At 46.3% G+C, this 18311-nt stretch overlaps 1 protein-coding gene across 1 annotated transcript in view; it reads left to right on the top strand.

The window, feature by feature from the left end:
* The window catches only part of LOC136632422 (coiled-coil domain-containing protein 50-like), a 106401-nt gene that overhangs the window by 35705 nt on the left and 52385 nt on the right, over nucleotides 1-18311 (top strand). Inside the window, exons 3-5 of the mRNA XM_066607284.1 lie at nucleotides 6249-6311; nucleotides 7449-7578; nucleotides 14803-14893. Of these exons, the coding sequence (XP_066463381.1) occupies nucleotides 6249-6311; nucleotides 7449-7578; nucleotides 14803-14893 (284 nt within the window). The remainder of the gene's footprint in view (nucleotides 1-6248; nucleotides 6312-7448; nucleotides 7579-14802; nucleotides 14894-18311) is intronic.

Below are 18311 nucleotides of genomic sequence, written 5' to 3'. Positions count from 1 at the left end.
TATATAAATGTAGCTTTTGTTATATAATTAAAAGTTCTGCAACTTTCTAATATACTTAGAATAACTTCCTTATTTCCCTCATCTCTGCTTGCTGTTGGTGAATGGGAATATTCTTATTTTCAGATACTGCTTCTGACAACAGAGGATTGGATGTAGTCCGATTCAGTTTAGGTAATCCTTTTGTGAGCTAAATACACAAACTGCTCTAATCTCCTCCATCCACTGCACTAATTTGTAAAACCTTTTACCTGCATGAATACATTTATCCTTCTGGAGTACAGCGCTGTTTAGCTCAAATTGAATTGTTTACACTGGATACAATATAGCAAAATATGAGATATGAAACGTATTGGGTCTATGCATATTTTCCATCTCCGAATGTAGACCAGTTATTCATTCACTGACAGCAAGCAAAGATCTTGGAATGGTGAGGTATTGAAACACACAAAATCTAAAAGTACAGGTCTTTTTCATTTTATATAGTGGTTAAAGGGGTTTGCGTCTGACCACAGTAGTGACCTTCTATAGGCAGTGATTGGCTGCAGCAGTCACATGTCCTGGTCAGCAGCAACCTGGTAGTACAGAGTGGCAGTGGAGCAATTTAAAACCTCTTTTAAGCTTTAGTTACATAAAACTGGAAAACCCCTTTGTAGTACTTCCATAATGAAAGGTTTAGTCCTTTTTTCGATTCCTCATCATCCAGATCTTTCATATTCAGAGGCTGAAACTCTGTCCTGATCCTGTGGAGCTGACACGGGTGTCCGACTTGTTCAGCATATCGGAGTTCACTCTTGTAAGCCGTATCTATGTGAGCAGGACCTCAGGAAGGGATTCATCCTGTGTATATCACAATCGGTGCAAGCAGAGAGCTTGAATTTATGTCCAATTAATTTAACTGTATACTGAAAAATGAAGATATATGACCCTTCAATACATATCCCATGAAGCCAGAAAACTCCCTTAACTCTGGGCTTTAACCCTTTCCAATCCACTGTCTGACATCTAAAGACATTCTGATTGTAGGCTGTACAGCTCCAATGTCGGAGGACATCCGGTGGGGTATTCTTACTGTATATTACTGGCCGCTCTGTTGTCGGGGGGCCTCTCCAGCATGTCCCATACTGCAGTACTGGCTCTAGCCAGCAGATGCCACCATTGTATAATGGCAGAAAGAGAAAACCCCCTGGGAAACTCTGAATCCAAAATTGGATTGCAAAGGATTAAAGCAGGGCTGTGTGCCATTTCGGTGGAGTCAGTGGAAATGTACCGATTTTTGCTGTATGTATGTGTATAGATAATTCAATGCAGGATTTGCTGCACATGTCCTTTTTATAGGCATCTAGGAGAGTTTTGAAATGCCCTATAAATCTATGCTGTATTCATCTAAGCCCCTATTTACCAATAGCTTGATTGTTTTATTATAATGTTATGTCCTTAGAGTTGAAAAGCCTGATGTTACCATAAGTCCTATATGAAGGAGTTGGAGTCTGGGAAAATTGAGGCATCAGTGGTTTGGCTTACCGATCCCACAGCCCTGCTTTATTGTGATCCTCTGGTTTCTAGACAAAATTCTGTCCCAGGACTGAAGAGAAGGTATATTACCTGCAGTGGCACTTCTTTGCCATCCATCTCCTCCGCCAGTTCCCGGTTGTGTTTTCAGCAGTCCAAGATGTCCACTATAATTTCTAACTACCTAATGCACACTGCACTGTTCTGACTGGCCAGCACTGATCACATGCATAGCCGTAGCCAATCAGAGAGTGAGTATAGTACATTAGTAGTCTAACGCTACCAATGGACTGTGGGGATTAGGTAGTCTAAAGATTGTATCGGCCATCTTGGATGGCCAAAAAACAGGAGCTGGAATCGGCAAGTCAAAGGGCCAACGGAGAACAACTGCAGATAATTTACTCCCTGCCCTCTCTGGTCCCAGGACAGAATTTTGTCTTAAAACCGGAGAATCGATTTAAAGGCTATCTTAACTTTAAAACCCTTTTGACACCTCGCTATGACACGTCAGCACTTACATCTTCTCCAATCAATACTTCTAAGACAAACAGGCAGAAGAGCTCAACTGAGTGTTGTGCCCATTCAGCTGTTTCCATCCATCCATTCTTGGAGTGGTATACAGGCTCTATTCAAAGTCTATGGAGTCCATATACTACTTGTTAATAGAGGAATGAGCACAACGACACTTAGCCAAGTGCTTATGTCCTTTCGTTTTAGGGATCAGTAGGAGTCTCTGTATTCAGCGCCCCCACCTATCAATGCTTCCGACCTGTCCCTGTGAGATCTCAGAACTTTTTTCTGGACCTGATTGACGGTCCCACAGCACCCGCTTGACAGATTCCCAATTTTGGGGGCTGGACCTTTGTAGAGCCAGTCTTTGCAAAGGAAGATCAGTATTTTTTTAAAAAAAAGCAACAGCCAGCTTCGCTGATGTTACAATTTTGATAGGCATGCTAAGATGGAGGCCAGGGGCTTAGCAATGCTCTCCATAGCAACCATCATCATCGATAATGTTGTCGGATTGACAGGCAGAGTTTTTCTTCAGATGCACAAGTCACTCTTGTCCATGGCATCTAAGGGATGAAACTGCTGGAATTAGCATTAGGTTACAGATGTCACTTACTGCAGATGACATGTTCTTCACTTCTGAGCCTGCAACAAATATAAACTTTTTGTCAAAAAAATAAAAAATCAAGCACCCTAGGAGAAGTTGTTGTTTGGCTGAAAAACTCTGCATGCACTTACATCTCATGCAGGTATACAAATCGTTAGAGTTGTGATGTGATTAGATGAATAGAGTTGCCACCTGAAGCCCTAAAAGTGGTTCCACCCTTGGCCTATAAAATAACTCGCAGAGGCTCCTTGTGTGTAGTGGACCTCTTTTTCTGCTTGTGTGGAGCTTGTTGACCACTAGACGCCTCTACAACACAATCAGAGAGATTTCACCCAATTAACAGAATTTGAGACCGGGCGCATTATTGGGATGTGAGAAGTTGGATGGTCATATCAACTATTTACCCACCACCTGGACCATTGTGACCAGACTGTAAGGAGGTGTTGGGACCAGTGGATGCATGAGGACACACAAGGTGACCGGGCTCAGGGTATCCTTGACAGACTACCAGTAGAGAGGATTATCTAAGGACCAACTCCAACTGTTTTTTCTTGTCCACCATCCAGAGACTGGCGCCATCACTACACCCGGGCCAATTCTGGGGGCCATCGCATATGACAGTCAGTCACCCCTAGTAGTGGTACGAGGGACAATGACAGCTCAGTGATATGTTCAGGACATCCTGCAGCCACATATGTTCCCCTCATGGTGACTTCCCAGAGTATTTATCACAAAGAGAACATGTATGGGTCCATCTGAGACGCCAACTTCGACAGCCTACAAGTTTGCGAAAACTAGTCTGTTACAGTAAATGTCAAGCAATATACCACGGAATATCATATGCAACCTATATGCTTCCGATGCCACCTGTATCATATCTTGTATCCAAGTAGAAGCGGCCCAACAGGATACTACAGCCTCCCTTCAAGTGTTCAGGTTTCCCCAATGAATGATCCTTTTGTGCTGCTACTGTAATCCCTTACTTATATTGATGTACAATCATTTATATAAAGTTTAATTCGATTCCTCCTCCTAAATGCTTAATCTTTACAATGAGTGTAAATGCGCAAGTTTGTGGGAATAGCCTGCCAGCTGTATCCTATTTATACAGCACAGGGCAGGAAAGAGTGAAAATGACTTTCTGGCTTAGAAGACTCATTTTCGAATCGTATATTAGGGTACGTCTATACAGGAGGTATTGGTAAATCCAAATATGTTACATGTGGATTTTGATGCGGATTCACTGTGGATTTCACTCTGTGGAGGTGCAAGTCTTTTAATCCCGCAGGTTCATTTATACTTCAGGACTTTGCTGTAGCATGTGAATGTGATTTCTTAAAATCTCATCCACTTGGCCAGTAATGCTTCCTTTCCGCACACAAATCAGAGGCAGAAAATGGATGTCTTACACTCCATGTGAAAATACCCTTATAAAACTCTCTGTTAATAGAGAAGGAGCTCCTCATTCAGGTCTTAAGGTCCGAGGGGAGAACTGCTACAAAGAGCCTATCGCTCTGGAGGACCCAGCATATCGAGGCATTTCACAAAAACCAATGGATTTCACTGGTAAGCTTGTAATGCCTCATTTCCTCTGTAGTGGAGCTGCAGGCAGATCGAACACGTGCTTCCAGGACAGCCATTCCTCGCGGTGGACGCTACAAGGGAAATTTACCTTGCCTCAACCAAATCAGCTGTTTGCTCGTGGTGATGGAACTGGAACGTGGGACGTTTAGCTGGTCTCCCTGGTGGGCACATTTTGAAGAGGATTGTTGTAGATTAGACAACCCCACAAGGATTTGTGATTAGACCCCAGAAAGATACATTTTTAAATGGATCTTCCCATTTGCTAATATTTTTTGATATAATAATTTTTTATATTGTCTTTGACTAGACAGCTAGCTGGCAGTGAGTGAGGCGAATGAGTGCAAACTTCAACACGGTCATATAAATAGCCTTTTAATACACGAGATCACATGCTCAGTCTTGTATTTTTATCTTATCCATTGTTTGAACGCGGTTGGAACATTCCTTCCCCTGTTTTGCTATTTGCCATTTGGTGTTAGTGTTTCATTCCAGCTCTGCTGCAAGTTTTGTTCACATTTTATGCTGATGCGCAGGTCTAACATTGCTTGACGTTGTGTGTAGTTCACCATAGAAACAAGTTGGACCGCTTTTGTGTTTTTTTACATTTATGTTAAAAACGCTTGTTGCTTACAGTATGGCTATAAATCTGGAGCGGTGGTCTCCCGCTGATGTATAAGACAGCTCCGCACTGAGTTTTATTTTCTGTGCACTTTGCTGAGTGCTGCATTTGGTTATTAATAGAGATGAGTGAGCACCAAAATGCTCGGGTGCTCGTTACTCGAGTCGAACTTTCAGTGATGCTCGAGAGTTGGTTTCGAGTAACGAACCCCATTGAAGTCAATGGGCGACTCGAGCATTTTTGTATATCGCCGATGCTCGCTAAGGTTTTCATTGTTGAAAATCTGCAAAACCCAAAAAAGTGCTGGAAACGACACAGAAAACGGATAGGGCAGGCAAGGGGCAACATGCTGGGCTGCATTTCAGGTTCCCAGGTCCCACTATTCAGCCACAATAGCGGCAACAGTGAGACCCCCCCCCCCCCCCCCCGCACTGTCAGCATAAAGATCGTTCTCCTCTGCCACAGCTGTGGCAGAGAAGAACGATGTTAGCCAATTGAATTCAATGGAGCCGGCAATACAGCCGGCTCCATTGAAAGCAATGGGCTGCCGGCAAGCGCGGGGTGAATTTTCGGGTAGGGCTTAAAAATATAAGCCCTTCCCTGCAATTCATCCAGAAATGTGTAAAAACAAAAAATATATATATACTCACCTGGTCCCGGCAGACGGAGTTCAGCCGCGGTCGGCGGCAGTTCTCCTGAACTGCTCTCTGTAGTATTCAGCAGCCAGGGATTTAAAATCTCACATCCATTCATGAATTCATGAATGGGTGAGTGAGAGCTGCCTCTGATTGGTCAGGCTGTGACCAATCAGAGGCAGCTCATTCAGCAGGCGGGAATTTTAAATCCCCGGCTGCTGAATACTACAGAGAGCAGTTCAGGAGAACTGCCGCTGGCCGCGGCTGAACTCCATCTGCCAGGACCAGGTGAGTATAATATTTTTTTTTTTGTTTTTACACATTTCTGGATGAATTGCAAGGAAGGGCTTATATTTTTAAGCCCTTCCCGAAAATTCATCCCGCGCTCGCCGGCAGCCCATTGCTTTCAATGGAGCCGGCTGTATTGCCGGCTCCATTGAATTCAATGGTCAGTGCTTGTTTAATCGAGACGAGTACCCCGTGGTGCTCGTCTCGAGTAACGAGCATCTCGAGCACCCTAATACTCGAACGAGCATCAAGCTTGGACGAGTATGCTCGCTCATCTCTCGTTTTTAACAAGCAGCTCTGGACTAGTATATATTACATTGGTGTAGGCCACTATAGGCCGGTACACTCCACGTGGACTTTAGTCTCTGTGGCTGATATTTTGGTTTGCTCATGTAGTTTTGCGGACTTGTTTCATGTTCCTCTTGATGAAAAATTGGTGTTATATTTGTAGTGTATTACTTATGTTGTGCTTTTCTTTCCTCCTTTTGTATTGTTTCAGTTTGCCGGGACTTTGCAGTACTTGAAGATGGAGCACTGGCTCACTGCTTGCAAGAACAGGAAAGTGAGTTGTATTAAAATGAGATCTTTCACAAAAGTTAATGAATTCTATCCATAATAAACTCTCCGTCTATGCTTGATGTAATGAATCTATTTTACTCTACATCCTCAAAGTCCTTACATTTAAAGCCGGGAGGGCTTTTAGAGACCATACTATTCCACATAACCACTATCGAGGGCCCAAATAACTGGTTCCCCGAAAATAAGACCTATCCCAAAATAAGCCCTAGTCCAATTTTTCAGCATTTTGGGGAAGGTTTGAAATATAAGCCATACCCCGAAAATATGCCCTAGCTGCATTACATAAAAAATACAATAGGAATACATTACCTAGCAGGCTTGGTTCAGGTCCCTGCTGCTGCTCTCCAGAGCTCCGGTGCAGTTCCTACAGTACTCGGCCACCCATACAAGATCACTTCCTGGTTACAGTATTCATAAATCCCGCCTCTAAAAAGCGATAGCGGAGATTGGTTCTTCAGGCACTGCTAAGCCAATCAATGCAGCGCTGGATGAACCAATCACAGCCATTGCATTGCAGAAGTGGGATTTATACATTGGCTGAGCCGCGGCATCGTAAATCCGGCGGCATTATGTCTGATTTATCTGCTGCGATCCAAATCATAAATCCTGCCTCCACAACGTGATGGCTGTGATTGGTTCATTGAGCGCTGTATTGATTGGCTGAACAGCGCCTGACGAAGCAATCACAGCCATTGATTTGTGGAAGCGGCATTTATGAATCTTATAACCAGAAAGTGATCTTGTATGGGCGACCATGAACTGCGGGAACCGCGCCTGAGCTGTGGAGAGCAGCAGGGAGGACCTGCTAGGTAAGTAAAATAAGACATTCCCCGAAAAGAAGACCTATTGCCTCTTTTGGGGCAAAAATTAATGACCGTGTCTTATTTTAGGGGAAACGCAGTAATATGCAGCATTTTAGTAATGCTCCCATACAGTTTTCACATAAGACAACCATAGACCAGTAATTACTGGGTGGCTTGAGTTATATTTTGAGGTTCCTATTGCCCTGTTCCGCATCACCTCTCTCTATCCATCCCTTATGAAGACAACACTTTCTCACTAGAACTGTAGCTTTATTTTGGAGTGATGCATCTGTCCCTCACCTCTGTATCATTCTTAGTTGAGCAGCACTATGCCTCCAACGTCCGAAAGAATAAGCTGGTGCAGAAGGACATTCGTATAGCCAAGAAGCTGCAGGATGAAGAATATCAACAGGGCAAAGTGTTCAGCCTGGAGCAGCAGAAACAAATGTGAGTGGGTGAACCGAGGGTCTTAAAGAGGTCCTGTGTAGAGATGAGTGAACGTACTCGTTCGAGTATTAGCGTGTTCGAGATGCTCATTACTCGAGACGAGTACCACGCGATGTTCGAGTTACTTTCACTTTCATCTCTGAGACGTTAGCGCGCTTTTCTGCCAATAGAAAGACAGGGAAGGCATTACAACTTCCCCCTGCGACGTTCAAGCCCTATACTACCCCCCTGCAGTGAGTGGCTGGCGAGATCAGGTGTCACCCGAGTATATAAATCGGCCCCTCCCGCGGCTCGCCACAGATGCATTCTGACAGAGATCAGGGAAAGTGCTGCTGGTGCCGGAGCTGCTATAGGGAGAGCGTTAGGAGTTATTTTAGGCTTCAAGAACCCCAACGGTCCTTCTTAGAGCCACATCTGACCGTATGCAGTACTTTTGAGGCTGCTTTTAGCAGTGTTGCACAATTTTTTTTTTTTTTCTATATCGACCGTGCAGAGCATTGCGTCCGCAGTCTGCAGTCATTGTACAGAGTATAGGGCCAGTACTGGTGAGGCAGGGAAAGAGATATTCAGGCTATATAGGCAGTGGGCTTTTTCCAAAAAATTGATCGCCGTCATCCCGCCAGAGGGAAACAGTATACATAATATTATACACTGCCTACAGTATCTATCTGCTGTATCAGCTCAGTATTTTAAAAAAATAGAAGCAAAATACTTAAGGCCTACTAGTGGCCTTTGGCCACTTGACTGCTTCTGCGCTGTGAATTCCACTAGCTCAGTCATACGCACCTACGTCTCACTAGAGGCGTGCGCAAAATTGTTTCCTGGCTCTGCTGTGCGTTCCGTAAGGGAAGTCAGCCTCCAACCACAGGCCAATAAGCAGCACATTTAATTACAGCGTTCTTTTTCTGCACTACTGGTAATACAGCATGCTGAGGGGTAGGGGTTGGCCTAGAGGACGTGGACGCGGGCGAGGATGCGGAGGCCTAAGTCATGGTGTGGGCACAGGCCGAGCTCCTGATCCAGGTGTATCGCAGCCGATTGCTGCGGGATTAGGAGAGAGGCACGTTTCTGGCGTCCCCACATTCATCTCACAATTAATGGGTCCACGCGGTAGACCTTTATTAGAAAATGAGCAGTGTGAGCAGGTCCTGTCGTGGATGGCAGAAAGTGCATCCAGCAATCTATCGACCACCCAGAGTTCTGCGCCGTCCACTGCTACAACTCTGAATCCTCTGGCTGCTGCTCCTCCTTCCTCCCAGCCTCCTCACTCCATTACAATGACACATTCTGAGGAGCAGGCAGACTCCCAGGAACTGTTCCCGGGCCCCTACCCAGAATGGCCAGCAATGGTTCCTCTCCCACCGGAGGAGTTTGTCGTGACCGATGCCCAACCTTTGGAAAGTTCCCGGGGTCCGGGGGATGAGGCTGGGGACTTCCGGCAACTGTCTCAAGAGCTTTCAGTGGGTGAGGAGGACGATGACGATGAGACACAGTTGTCTATCACTCAGGTAGTAGTAATTGGAGTAAGTCCGAGGGAGGAGCGCACAGAGGATTCGGAGAAAGAGCAGCAGGACGATGAGGTGACTGACCCCACCTGGTTTGCTACGCCTACTGAGGACAGGTCTTCAGAGGGGGAGGCAAGTGCAGCAAATCCACCAATTGTTTCCCAAAGCGCCCCCTCGCGCCATGCCACCCTGCAGAGGCCGAGGTGCTCAAAGGTCTGGCAGTTTTTCACTGAGAGTGCAGACGACCGACGAACAGTGGTGTGCAACCTTTGTCGCGCCAAGATCAGCCGGGGAGCCACCACCACCACCAGCATGCGCAGACATATGATGGCCAAGCACCCCACAAGGTGGGACGAAGGCCGTTCACCGCCTCCGGTTTGCACCGCTGCCTCTCCCCCTGTGCCCCAACCTGCCACTGAGATCCAACCCCCCTCTCAGGACACAGGCACTACCGTCTCCTGGCCTGCACCCACACCCTCACCTCCGCTGTGCTCGGCCCCATCCACCAATGTCTCTCAGCGCACCGTCCAGCCGTCGCTAGCGCAAGTGTTGGAGCGCAAGTGCAAGTACGCCGCCACGCACCCGCACGCTCAAGCGTTAAACGTGCACATAGCCAAATTTATCAGCCTGGAGATCCTGCCGTATAGGGTTGTGGAAACGGAGGCTTTCAAAGGTATGATGGCGGCGGCGGCCCCGCACTACTCGGTTCCCAGTCGCCACTACTTTTCCCGATGTGCCGTCCCAGCCCTGCACGACCACGTCTCCCGCAACATTGTACGCGCCCTCACCAACGCGGTTACTGCCAAGGTCCACTTAACAACGGACACATGGACAAGCACAGGTGGGCAGGGCCACTATATCTCCACATTGGGTGAATTTAGTGGAGGCTGGGACAAAGTCAGAGCCTGGGACCGCTCACGTCCTACCCACCCCCAGAATTGCGGGCCCCAGCTCGGCGGTGTATGCTTCCTCCACTAAACCACCCTCCTCCTCCTACGCAACCTCTGTCTCGCAATCAAGATGTGTCAGCAGCAGCACGTCGCCAGCAGTCGGTGTCGCGCGGCGTGGCAGCACAGCGGTGGGCAAGCGTCAGCAGGCCGTGCTTAAACTACTCAGCTTAGGAGAGAAGAGGCACACGGCCCACAAACTGCTGCAGGGTCTGACAGAGCAGACCGACCGCTGGCTTGCGCCGCTGAGCCTCCAACCGGGCATGGTCGTGTGTGACAACGGCCGTAACCTGGTGGCGGCTCTGCAGCTCGGCAGCCTCACGCACGTGCCATGCCTGTCCCACGTCTTTAATTTGGTGGTTCAGCGCTTTCTGAAAAGCTACCCACGCTTGTCAGACCTGCTCGTAAAGGCGCGCCGGCTCTGCACACATTTCCGCAAGTCCCACACGGACGCTGCCACCCTGCGCACCCTGCAACATTGGTTTCATCTGCCAGTGCACCGACTGCTGTGCGACGTGCCCACACGGTGGAACTCTACGCTCCACATGTTGGCCAGGCTCTATGAGCAGCGTAGAGCTATAGTGGAATACCAACTCCAACATGGGCGGCGCAGTGGGAGTCGGCCTTCTCAATTCTTTACAGAAGAGTGGGCCTGGTTGGCAGACATCTGCCAGGTCCTTGGAAACTTTGAGGAGTCTACCCAGATGGTGAGCGGCGATGCTGCAATCATTAGCGTCACCATTCCTCTGCTATGCCTCTTGAGAAGTTCCCTGCAAAGCATAAAGGCAGACGCTTTGCGCTCGGAAACAGAGGCGGGGGAAGACAGTATGTCGCTGGATAGTCAGAGCACCCTCCTGTCTATATCTCAGCGCGTTGAGGAGGAGGAGCATGAGGAGGATGAGGAGGAGGGGGAAGAGACAGCTTGGCCCACGGCTGAGGGTACCCATGCTGCTTGCCTGTCATCCTTTCAGCGTGTATGGCCTGAGGAGGAGGAGGATCCTGAAAGTGATCTTCCTAGTGAGGACAGCCATGTGTTGCGTACAGGTACCCTGGCACACATGGCTGACTTCATGTTAGGATGCCTTTCTCGTGACCCTTGCGTTACACGCATTCTGGCCACTACGGATTACTGGGTGTACACACTGCTTGACCCACGGTATAAGGAGAACCTTTCCACTCTCATACCCGAAGAGGAAAGGGGTTCGAGAGTGATGCTATACCACAGGACCCTGGCGGACAAACTGATGGTAAAATTCCCAGCTGACAGCGCTAGTGGCCGAAGGCGCAGTTCCGAGGGCCAGGTAGCAGGGGAGGCGCAGAGATCAGGCAGCATGTACAGCACAGGCAGGGCAACACTCTCTAAGGCCTTTGACAGCTTTCTGGCTCCCCAGCAAGACTGTGTCACCGCTCCCCAGTCAAGGCTGAGTCAGCGGGAGCACTGTAAAAGGATGGTGAGGGAGTACGTAGCCGATCACACGACCGTCCTCCGTGACGCCTCTGCCCCCTACAACTACTGGGTGTCGAAGCTGGACACGTGGTCTGAACTCGCGCTCTATGCCCTGGAGGTGCTTGCTTGTCCTGCGGCTAGCGTCTTGTCAGAGAGGGTGTTTAGTGCGGCTGGGGGAATCATCACGGATAAGCGTACCCGCCTGTCAACCGACAGTGCCGACAGGCTTACACTCATCAAGATGAACAAAGCCTGGATTTCCCCAGACTTCTCTTCTCCACCAGCGGACAGCAGTGATACCTAAGCAATACGTAGGCTGCACCCGCGGATGGAAGCATTGTTCTCTATCACCATCAAAAACGTGGACCTTTTAGCTTCATCAATCTGTGTATAATCATTCTCCTCCTCCTGCTCCTCCTCCTGAAACCTGACGTAATCACGCCGAACGGGCAATTTTTCTTAGGCCCACAAGGCTCAGTCATATCATTTTTGTAAACAATTTTTATACGTTTCAATGCTCATTAAAGCGTTGAAACTTTCACCTGAACCAATTTTTATTTTAACTGGGCTGCCTCCAGGCCTAGTTACAAATTAAGCCACATTAACCAAAGCGATTAATGGATTTCACCTGCCTTCTTGGTTGGGCATGGGCAATTTTTCTGACGTACATTAGTACTGTTGGTACACCAATTTTTTGGGGCCCTCGCCTACACTGTAATCCAATTAATTTTTTGCCCACCTGCATTTAACATGACATTACCTCAGCTGTGATGGGCAATGCAATGGGATATATTTATGTACCGCCGGTGGGTTCCAGGGAGCCACCCATGCTGTGGGTGCACACGGAATTCCCATTGCGGAGTTGTACCTGCCTGTGACTATTTATAAAAAAACGCAGTCTGACTGGGGCACGCAGACACCTTGACAGAATGAATAGTGTGTGGCACATAGGTTCCCCATTGCTATGCCCAGGTGTGCAGCTCCTGATGGCGGTGGCACAGGATTATATTTCTCATTGCTTCTGTACAGCATTGTGGGCTATCGCCCCACCCCTTTTAAAGAGGGTCGCTGCCTAGCCGTGCCAACCCTCTGCAGTGTGTGCCTGCGGTTCCTCCTCATGGCAGACGCACTTATAAATAGACATGAGCATGGTGTGGCATGAGGGCAGCTGAAGGCTGCGCAGGGACACTTTGGTGTGCGCTGTGGACACTGCGTCGTGTGTGTGTGGGGGGGGGGGGGGGGTTGGCAGCATTTAACCCAGGAGAAGTGGCAGCGGAGTGTCATGCAGGCAGTGATTGTGCTTTGTTGGAGGTAGTGTGGTGCTTAGCTAAGGTTTGCATTGCTAATGAGGGCTTTTCAGAAGTAAAAGTTGTTGGGAGGGGGGGGGGCACTCTTGCCGCTATTGGGGCTTAATAGTGGGACCTGGGAACTTGAGATGCAGCCCAACATGTAGCCCCTCGCCTGCCCTATCCGTTGCTGTGTCGTTCCCATCACTTTCTTGAATTGCCCAGATTTTCACAAATGGAAACCTTAGCGAGCATCGGCGATATACAAAAATGCTCGTGTCGCCCATTGACTTCAATGGGGTTCGTTATTCGAAACGAACCCTCGAGCATCGCGATAATTTTGTCCCGAGTAACGAGCACCCGAGCATTTTGGTGCTCGCTCATCTCTAGTCCTGTGCAATTAGAAAAAAGAGCTTTAGCGCGATACTTGAATGCTGAAATACTAAAGTCCAGGAACACAAGTTAATGGGGATGAGCTGTAATAGCAGAAACACCCTATGCATATGAGTGGTGGTGGTCCTGGAGAAACCATTAGGCGTATTTCACAGCGCAGCTCGCTGTTCTACACTGTTCAGCAACTATTGACTTCTATGGAGGTTACAGAAATGGCATAGCCCTGGTAAAGAAAGCTCTTTCCATCCTCTGACCTCCTTTGTGCACAGTGATGATCACATCGTGGCCATGTTTAGCCGAGATCGGAATACCCCTTTAATTTACTCTACCATAAACCTTTTCCAATTGGAATAATTTATAAAAAGAAAATAATGTGTCATAAATATTTTGTTTCTCTCTCAGAACGTCTACCTAATGATGGGATGATTTAGTGCAGTGTTCCCCAACTCCAGTCCTCAGAAACCGCCAACAGGTCATGTTTTCAGGATCTCCTCAGTATTGCACAAGTGATGTCATTTTTGTCAGCGCCTCAGACATTGCCACAGGGGTTCTTAATATAGAATATCCTGAAAACATGACCTGTTGGGGGTCCATGAGGAATGGAGTTGAGAAACACTGATTTAGTGGATCCTGCCTTCAGCAGGGTGTTGGACTCAATGACCCTGAAGGTCCTTCCAACTCTACCATTCTATGATTAATGTGTCCAGTGCTGATAAGAAGCTGCTTGTAGTGTGAAAAATGGCTGAAATTGTGATGGGACTGATCTTACCGAGCATGTGTGACCTCCAGCACCAGACACATTAGGTAGACATTCTAAGAGGAAATCCAAAAAAGTGCAGACGGCATCATAATATGTATGTAATAGCAATATGTAGATGCTGGAGCATACATATTTAGTGATTCCAACTGTAAAAATGTTAATGGAACAACCATTATAAATTGTAAACATAAATACTCCTGTGTTTGTGACCCTGTTCTACCTGCATCCAGGTAACGGGAACTGCTGAGTATCTCCTGCAGCCCAAAACCCCCAAAAAGAAAGACTGTAAACTTTGCTCCCATAACGAAGCATCTTGCTGTATAGGGCATTGATGGGCTTGGTCTATATACATCCTTGTATGCAATTTTCTGTCCACATTTTACTTTAGTGTCCTATATCTGGCATGTCCTTCACATTACACCACCAGCTTCCATCTTATCTACTTGACTACAGTAGGGCCCAGTATTCATGTTCATCTCTTTAAGCCAGAAGTTCTATGATGATATGGCTTTCTTGATGGCACTAAACTCTACGTAATCACATTAAGACCTCAAACAATTGAAGATCTGGAATATACAGCAGCTCAGCTACTGGTAGTGTATAGGGGAAGGGTTCCTTTTTGGTATTGGTTGAGACCACCTTGGAGAAATTGGTTAACCTTTATCCAAAATGTCCTTTCCAAAATCCTTGGGTTTATACCGCTCTTTTGTTTACATTGTACACCCATATAGAAGGGATTTTTTGCCCTGTTTTCCACTATATGATAGGGGTGCGGCCAACCATGGTATAACCATTGGATAGTGTTTTTAATATAGTTTTATGTGACTGGTGATTGTGATATTATCTCATGGATGGACTTTTATTAGTTTTATTTTTATGCCTCTAGAGAGGAGCTGGATTCTGAATACGCCCGTGCTGTTCAGGAAGAGCTGCAAAGGAAAGCCCAGGAATGCCTGCAGAGGGAAGAGGAGGACAAGGTAAACTAGACCAGAGCTATACAAAAACCATCTGTTTGTTCTTGTGGAGCAGGTGTGAAATTAATGTGCAGAAAGTCCAGATTCTCTGTTTTAACTATTCACTAGTCTGTTGAGGCCCATTTACAGGTAACGATTACCGCTCAAAATTCTTTCAAACGACCAAAAATGAGCTGTATTCATTACATATAAACGCAGACATGTGGGCGTGTGATTAATTACATGCTGGGCTCTGCAAACAGCTCCTGCAGGCCCTTTTACATGCAAATGAAGATGATAAAGTGTTAATGGCCATTGCAAATAGATCGTAAAATCTTTCAGTCATTTAAAAGATTATCTTTGAGTGTAAATGGATCTTTATTTAGAAGACTAATTAAAGGGCCAGTAAATCTAATTTTGTAAAAAGCAGACAAAAAATAAATGTTGCTTGTATTTTACACACACCGATGTAAATGTTGCTGGAGGTTCTCCAAACTACAGATATAAGAGAGTATGAGTAAAGGGTCGCTGTTGTCATATTATTGTTTTATTTACCCAATCTCCTTTGACTGCTAATGGTGATAAGCTGTAGTTGGGAGAATTATCACGCGTTTAGAACAAAGTTTTTCTTATATCCCTTTTTAAATGGGCTGATGGTTGTCTAAACGACTGCGCGAGCGTTAAATTCCACACAGTAATGCACGATAAATCCCTCTTCAAAATTCACACCAAATGGTGAGTGTTTTGAGGCAGGCTTTCCACTGCCCTCATGTAGACCCAACCTTAAGGTAGCTGTAGGCGTTATGTAGAGTTTTTCTGTTGGCTAAGCCTTCATTTGACCATTTGAAGAGTGTTTGAAACCTCATTCTACAAATAACATGCACATTTGCCGACTGAACATGCATATAATATGTGCAACGCAAAGATGAGCATCACCGCATATATATGAAAACTGTACCATCCTATAGGAAAAGACCAGACACCAAAGACGTGAGATTGATGAATGATGCAGTCTAGAAAAATATATATTTGATCTGTAGATGTTCCTCTGGTACCGCTTCATGGAAAATCTGTTGTTTGGATGACTGTTCAGTCAACACTCTCAGAAACAGGAAATCAATCTATGGCACCTTACAAGCAATACCAGAAGTCATCCTCCTGAAATTATGGATGTTCTCTTCTTTAATGATTGATTTTTCTTTTATTTTTAATTTAATTGTGAGTCAGGAAGATATGAGGATTTGTATCTTTCTTGATGAGACATTTTTGCTGTAACTTTATGATAAGTTTCACAAAACTAGGTTGTTCATCCCTAAAACTATGACTGTGTAATATACTTATGTTAAAAATTCTTGCCTGTCGATACTCTCTAACCCTAAGTGCTGGATTCTACCCTTTATTTTAGAGATGTTGTGCCCATACTGATGTAATAATTGGCAGCAATGATTGTAGGATATGGACATGTTTTTAAAGGACTAGCCCCTTAGGGATTAACGCAAGGTTACAGTCGGCTTGTTGAACCTCAGTTGGAAGCACTGCAGTCTTGGAGAATGAAGCCATAAATCCCCTGTTAGACATTTTCTTGATAAAATGTCTTCTGATGTTTTTCTGTTTTGGATTCCAGATTTTGTTGCCTGCATTAACAGATCTGTGTACGATTTTGGTGAGCAAAGCTGAGAAAAACATGTTCACTTGAGGGACACAATTATGTACATAATATGTGTATATTACACCCCCATCACGATACTATGGTTGACCGGTGATTTTAGTTTTCATCAGCTTTGTTGTGGAGTCCTCTCCACAAGGTCATGTGATGTGACTCCGATGCCTTGACAGCCTAGCACCATGATTGGCCCAGTGCAATAGAGAATTGTTGATGCCCCTTCCCCTCACTTGCAAAATGAGGGCAATTGGAGGACTCTAATATCATATCTTCAGACGGAACCATACAGTTGGTTGTGGTAATCTTATTTTGCTCTTGCGAGTTGACTTCCTCAATAGATTGGGGAATACTGAGGTATAGATTGAAGCTCCCAGACCCCTATCTAGAATCTGTAAAAGAGCCAGCTCACAGCTAATAAAGGGGTTGTCCCGCGGCAGCAAGTGGGTCTATACACTTCTGTATGGCCATATTAATGCACTTTGTAATGTACATTGTGCATTAATTATGAGCCATACAGAAGTTATAAGAAGTTTTTCACTTACCTGCTCCGTTGCTAGCGTCCTCGTTTCCATGGAGCCGACTAATTTTCGCCGTCTAATGGCCAAATTAGCCGCGCTTGCGCAGTCCGGGTCTTCTTCTTTTCTGAATGGGGCTCCGTGTAGCTCCGCCCCGTCACGTGCCGATTCCAGCCAATCAGGAGGCTGGAATCGGCAATGGACCGCACAGAAGCCCTGCGGTCCACCGAGGGAGAGGATCCCAGCGGCCATCTTCAGCAGGTAAGTAAGAAGTCACCGGAGCGCGGGGATTCAGGTAAGCACTCTCCGGTGTTCTTTTTTAACCCCTGCATCGGGGTTGTCTCGCGCCGAACGGGGGGGGGGGGGGGGGGGTTGAAAAAAAAAAAACCCGTTTCGGCGCGGGACAACCCCTTTAAATGCCACTTTTGGCACAATCAGGCTTCAGGGTCCAGGTAGGACTGAACTCTTTTAGTAATGCAACTTCGATCTTGTGTTGTGTGTACTCCTACTAGTCATATGCCCCTCTCAACCAATCCTTCTAGAGCAGTGTTTCCCAACTCCAGTCCTCGGGGCACCCCAAGAAGTCATGTTTGCTCTAAAGCAGTATGGTGGTTAAAGAGGTTGTCCAGAATTGGGTTTTTGGAAGAAAGCAGTTACGTTTTCCTATCATCGTGTCTGGCATTGCAGCTTGGCTCTACGGCATCTGATCTGTAATACCATGAGCAAGTTGTGGACAGGTGTGGCACGGTTTTCTTCACGTTTTTTCAAAAAAAGACAGTCCTTTTTATCTCATCCAGGCCAGCCCCTGTAACATAAAGCATAGTTGCCAGGTTGCTTTTGGTATTTGGGTCCCACAAAACCAGGTGGGCTTATACTAACTAACCTCCAAATAAGCATTTCAGGGCGTTACAGATGGAACAGTGTGCAGTTTTAAAATTTCTGTTTAACTGTTGCACACAGCTCGCAGCTTCTTATGGAGCTTGGAAAGTGTCTGGTGGGCTTAGTAGCTTACCATTTTTGATGCCTCCAATATGTCTGGTTTTTAAACTCAAATTCTGTGCACAAATACATTTTTGTTCATTATAATTCTGTTATCCAAATCTATGCATGAATAGATTCCGGAGCGTGGAATGTGTTCACGAAATCCAACACATGACTCCTATTAGCAGTTCTCCTTTCACATGTGGCTTTGCATTGTTGTTGGATTATTCCTGATAAATTTCTCTACAGTTCATTGGCAGTAACCACAATATTTAAAGCTATA

This window comes from Eleutherodactylus coqui, chromosome 6 (genome assembly GCF_035609145.1).
Source record: "Eleutherodactylus coqui strain aEleCoq1 chromosome 6, aEleCoq1.hap1, whole genome shotgun sequence".
NCBI lineage: Eukaryota > Metazoa > Chordata > Amphibia > Anura > Eleutherodactylidae > Eleutherodactylus > Eleutherodactylus coqui.
Note: the sequence above shows the minus strand (reverse complement) of the source record. Positions and strands in the feature narration are given on the sequence as shown.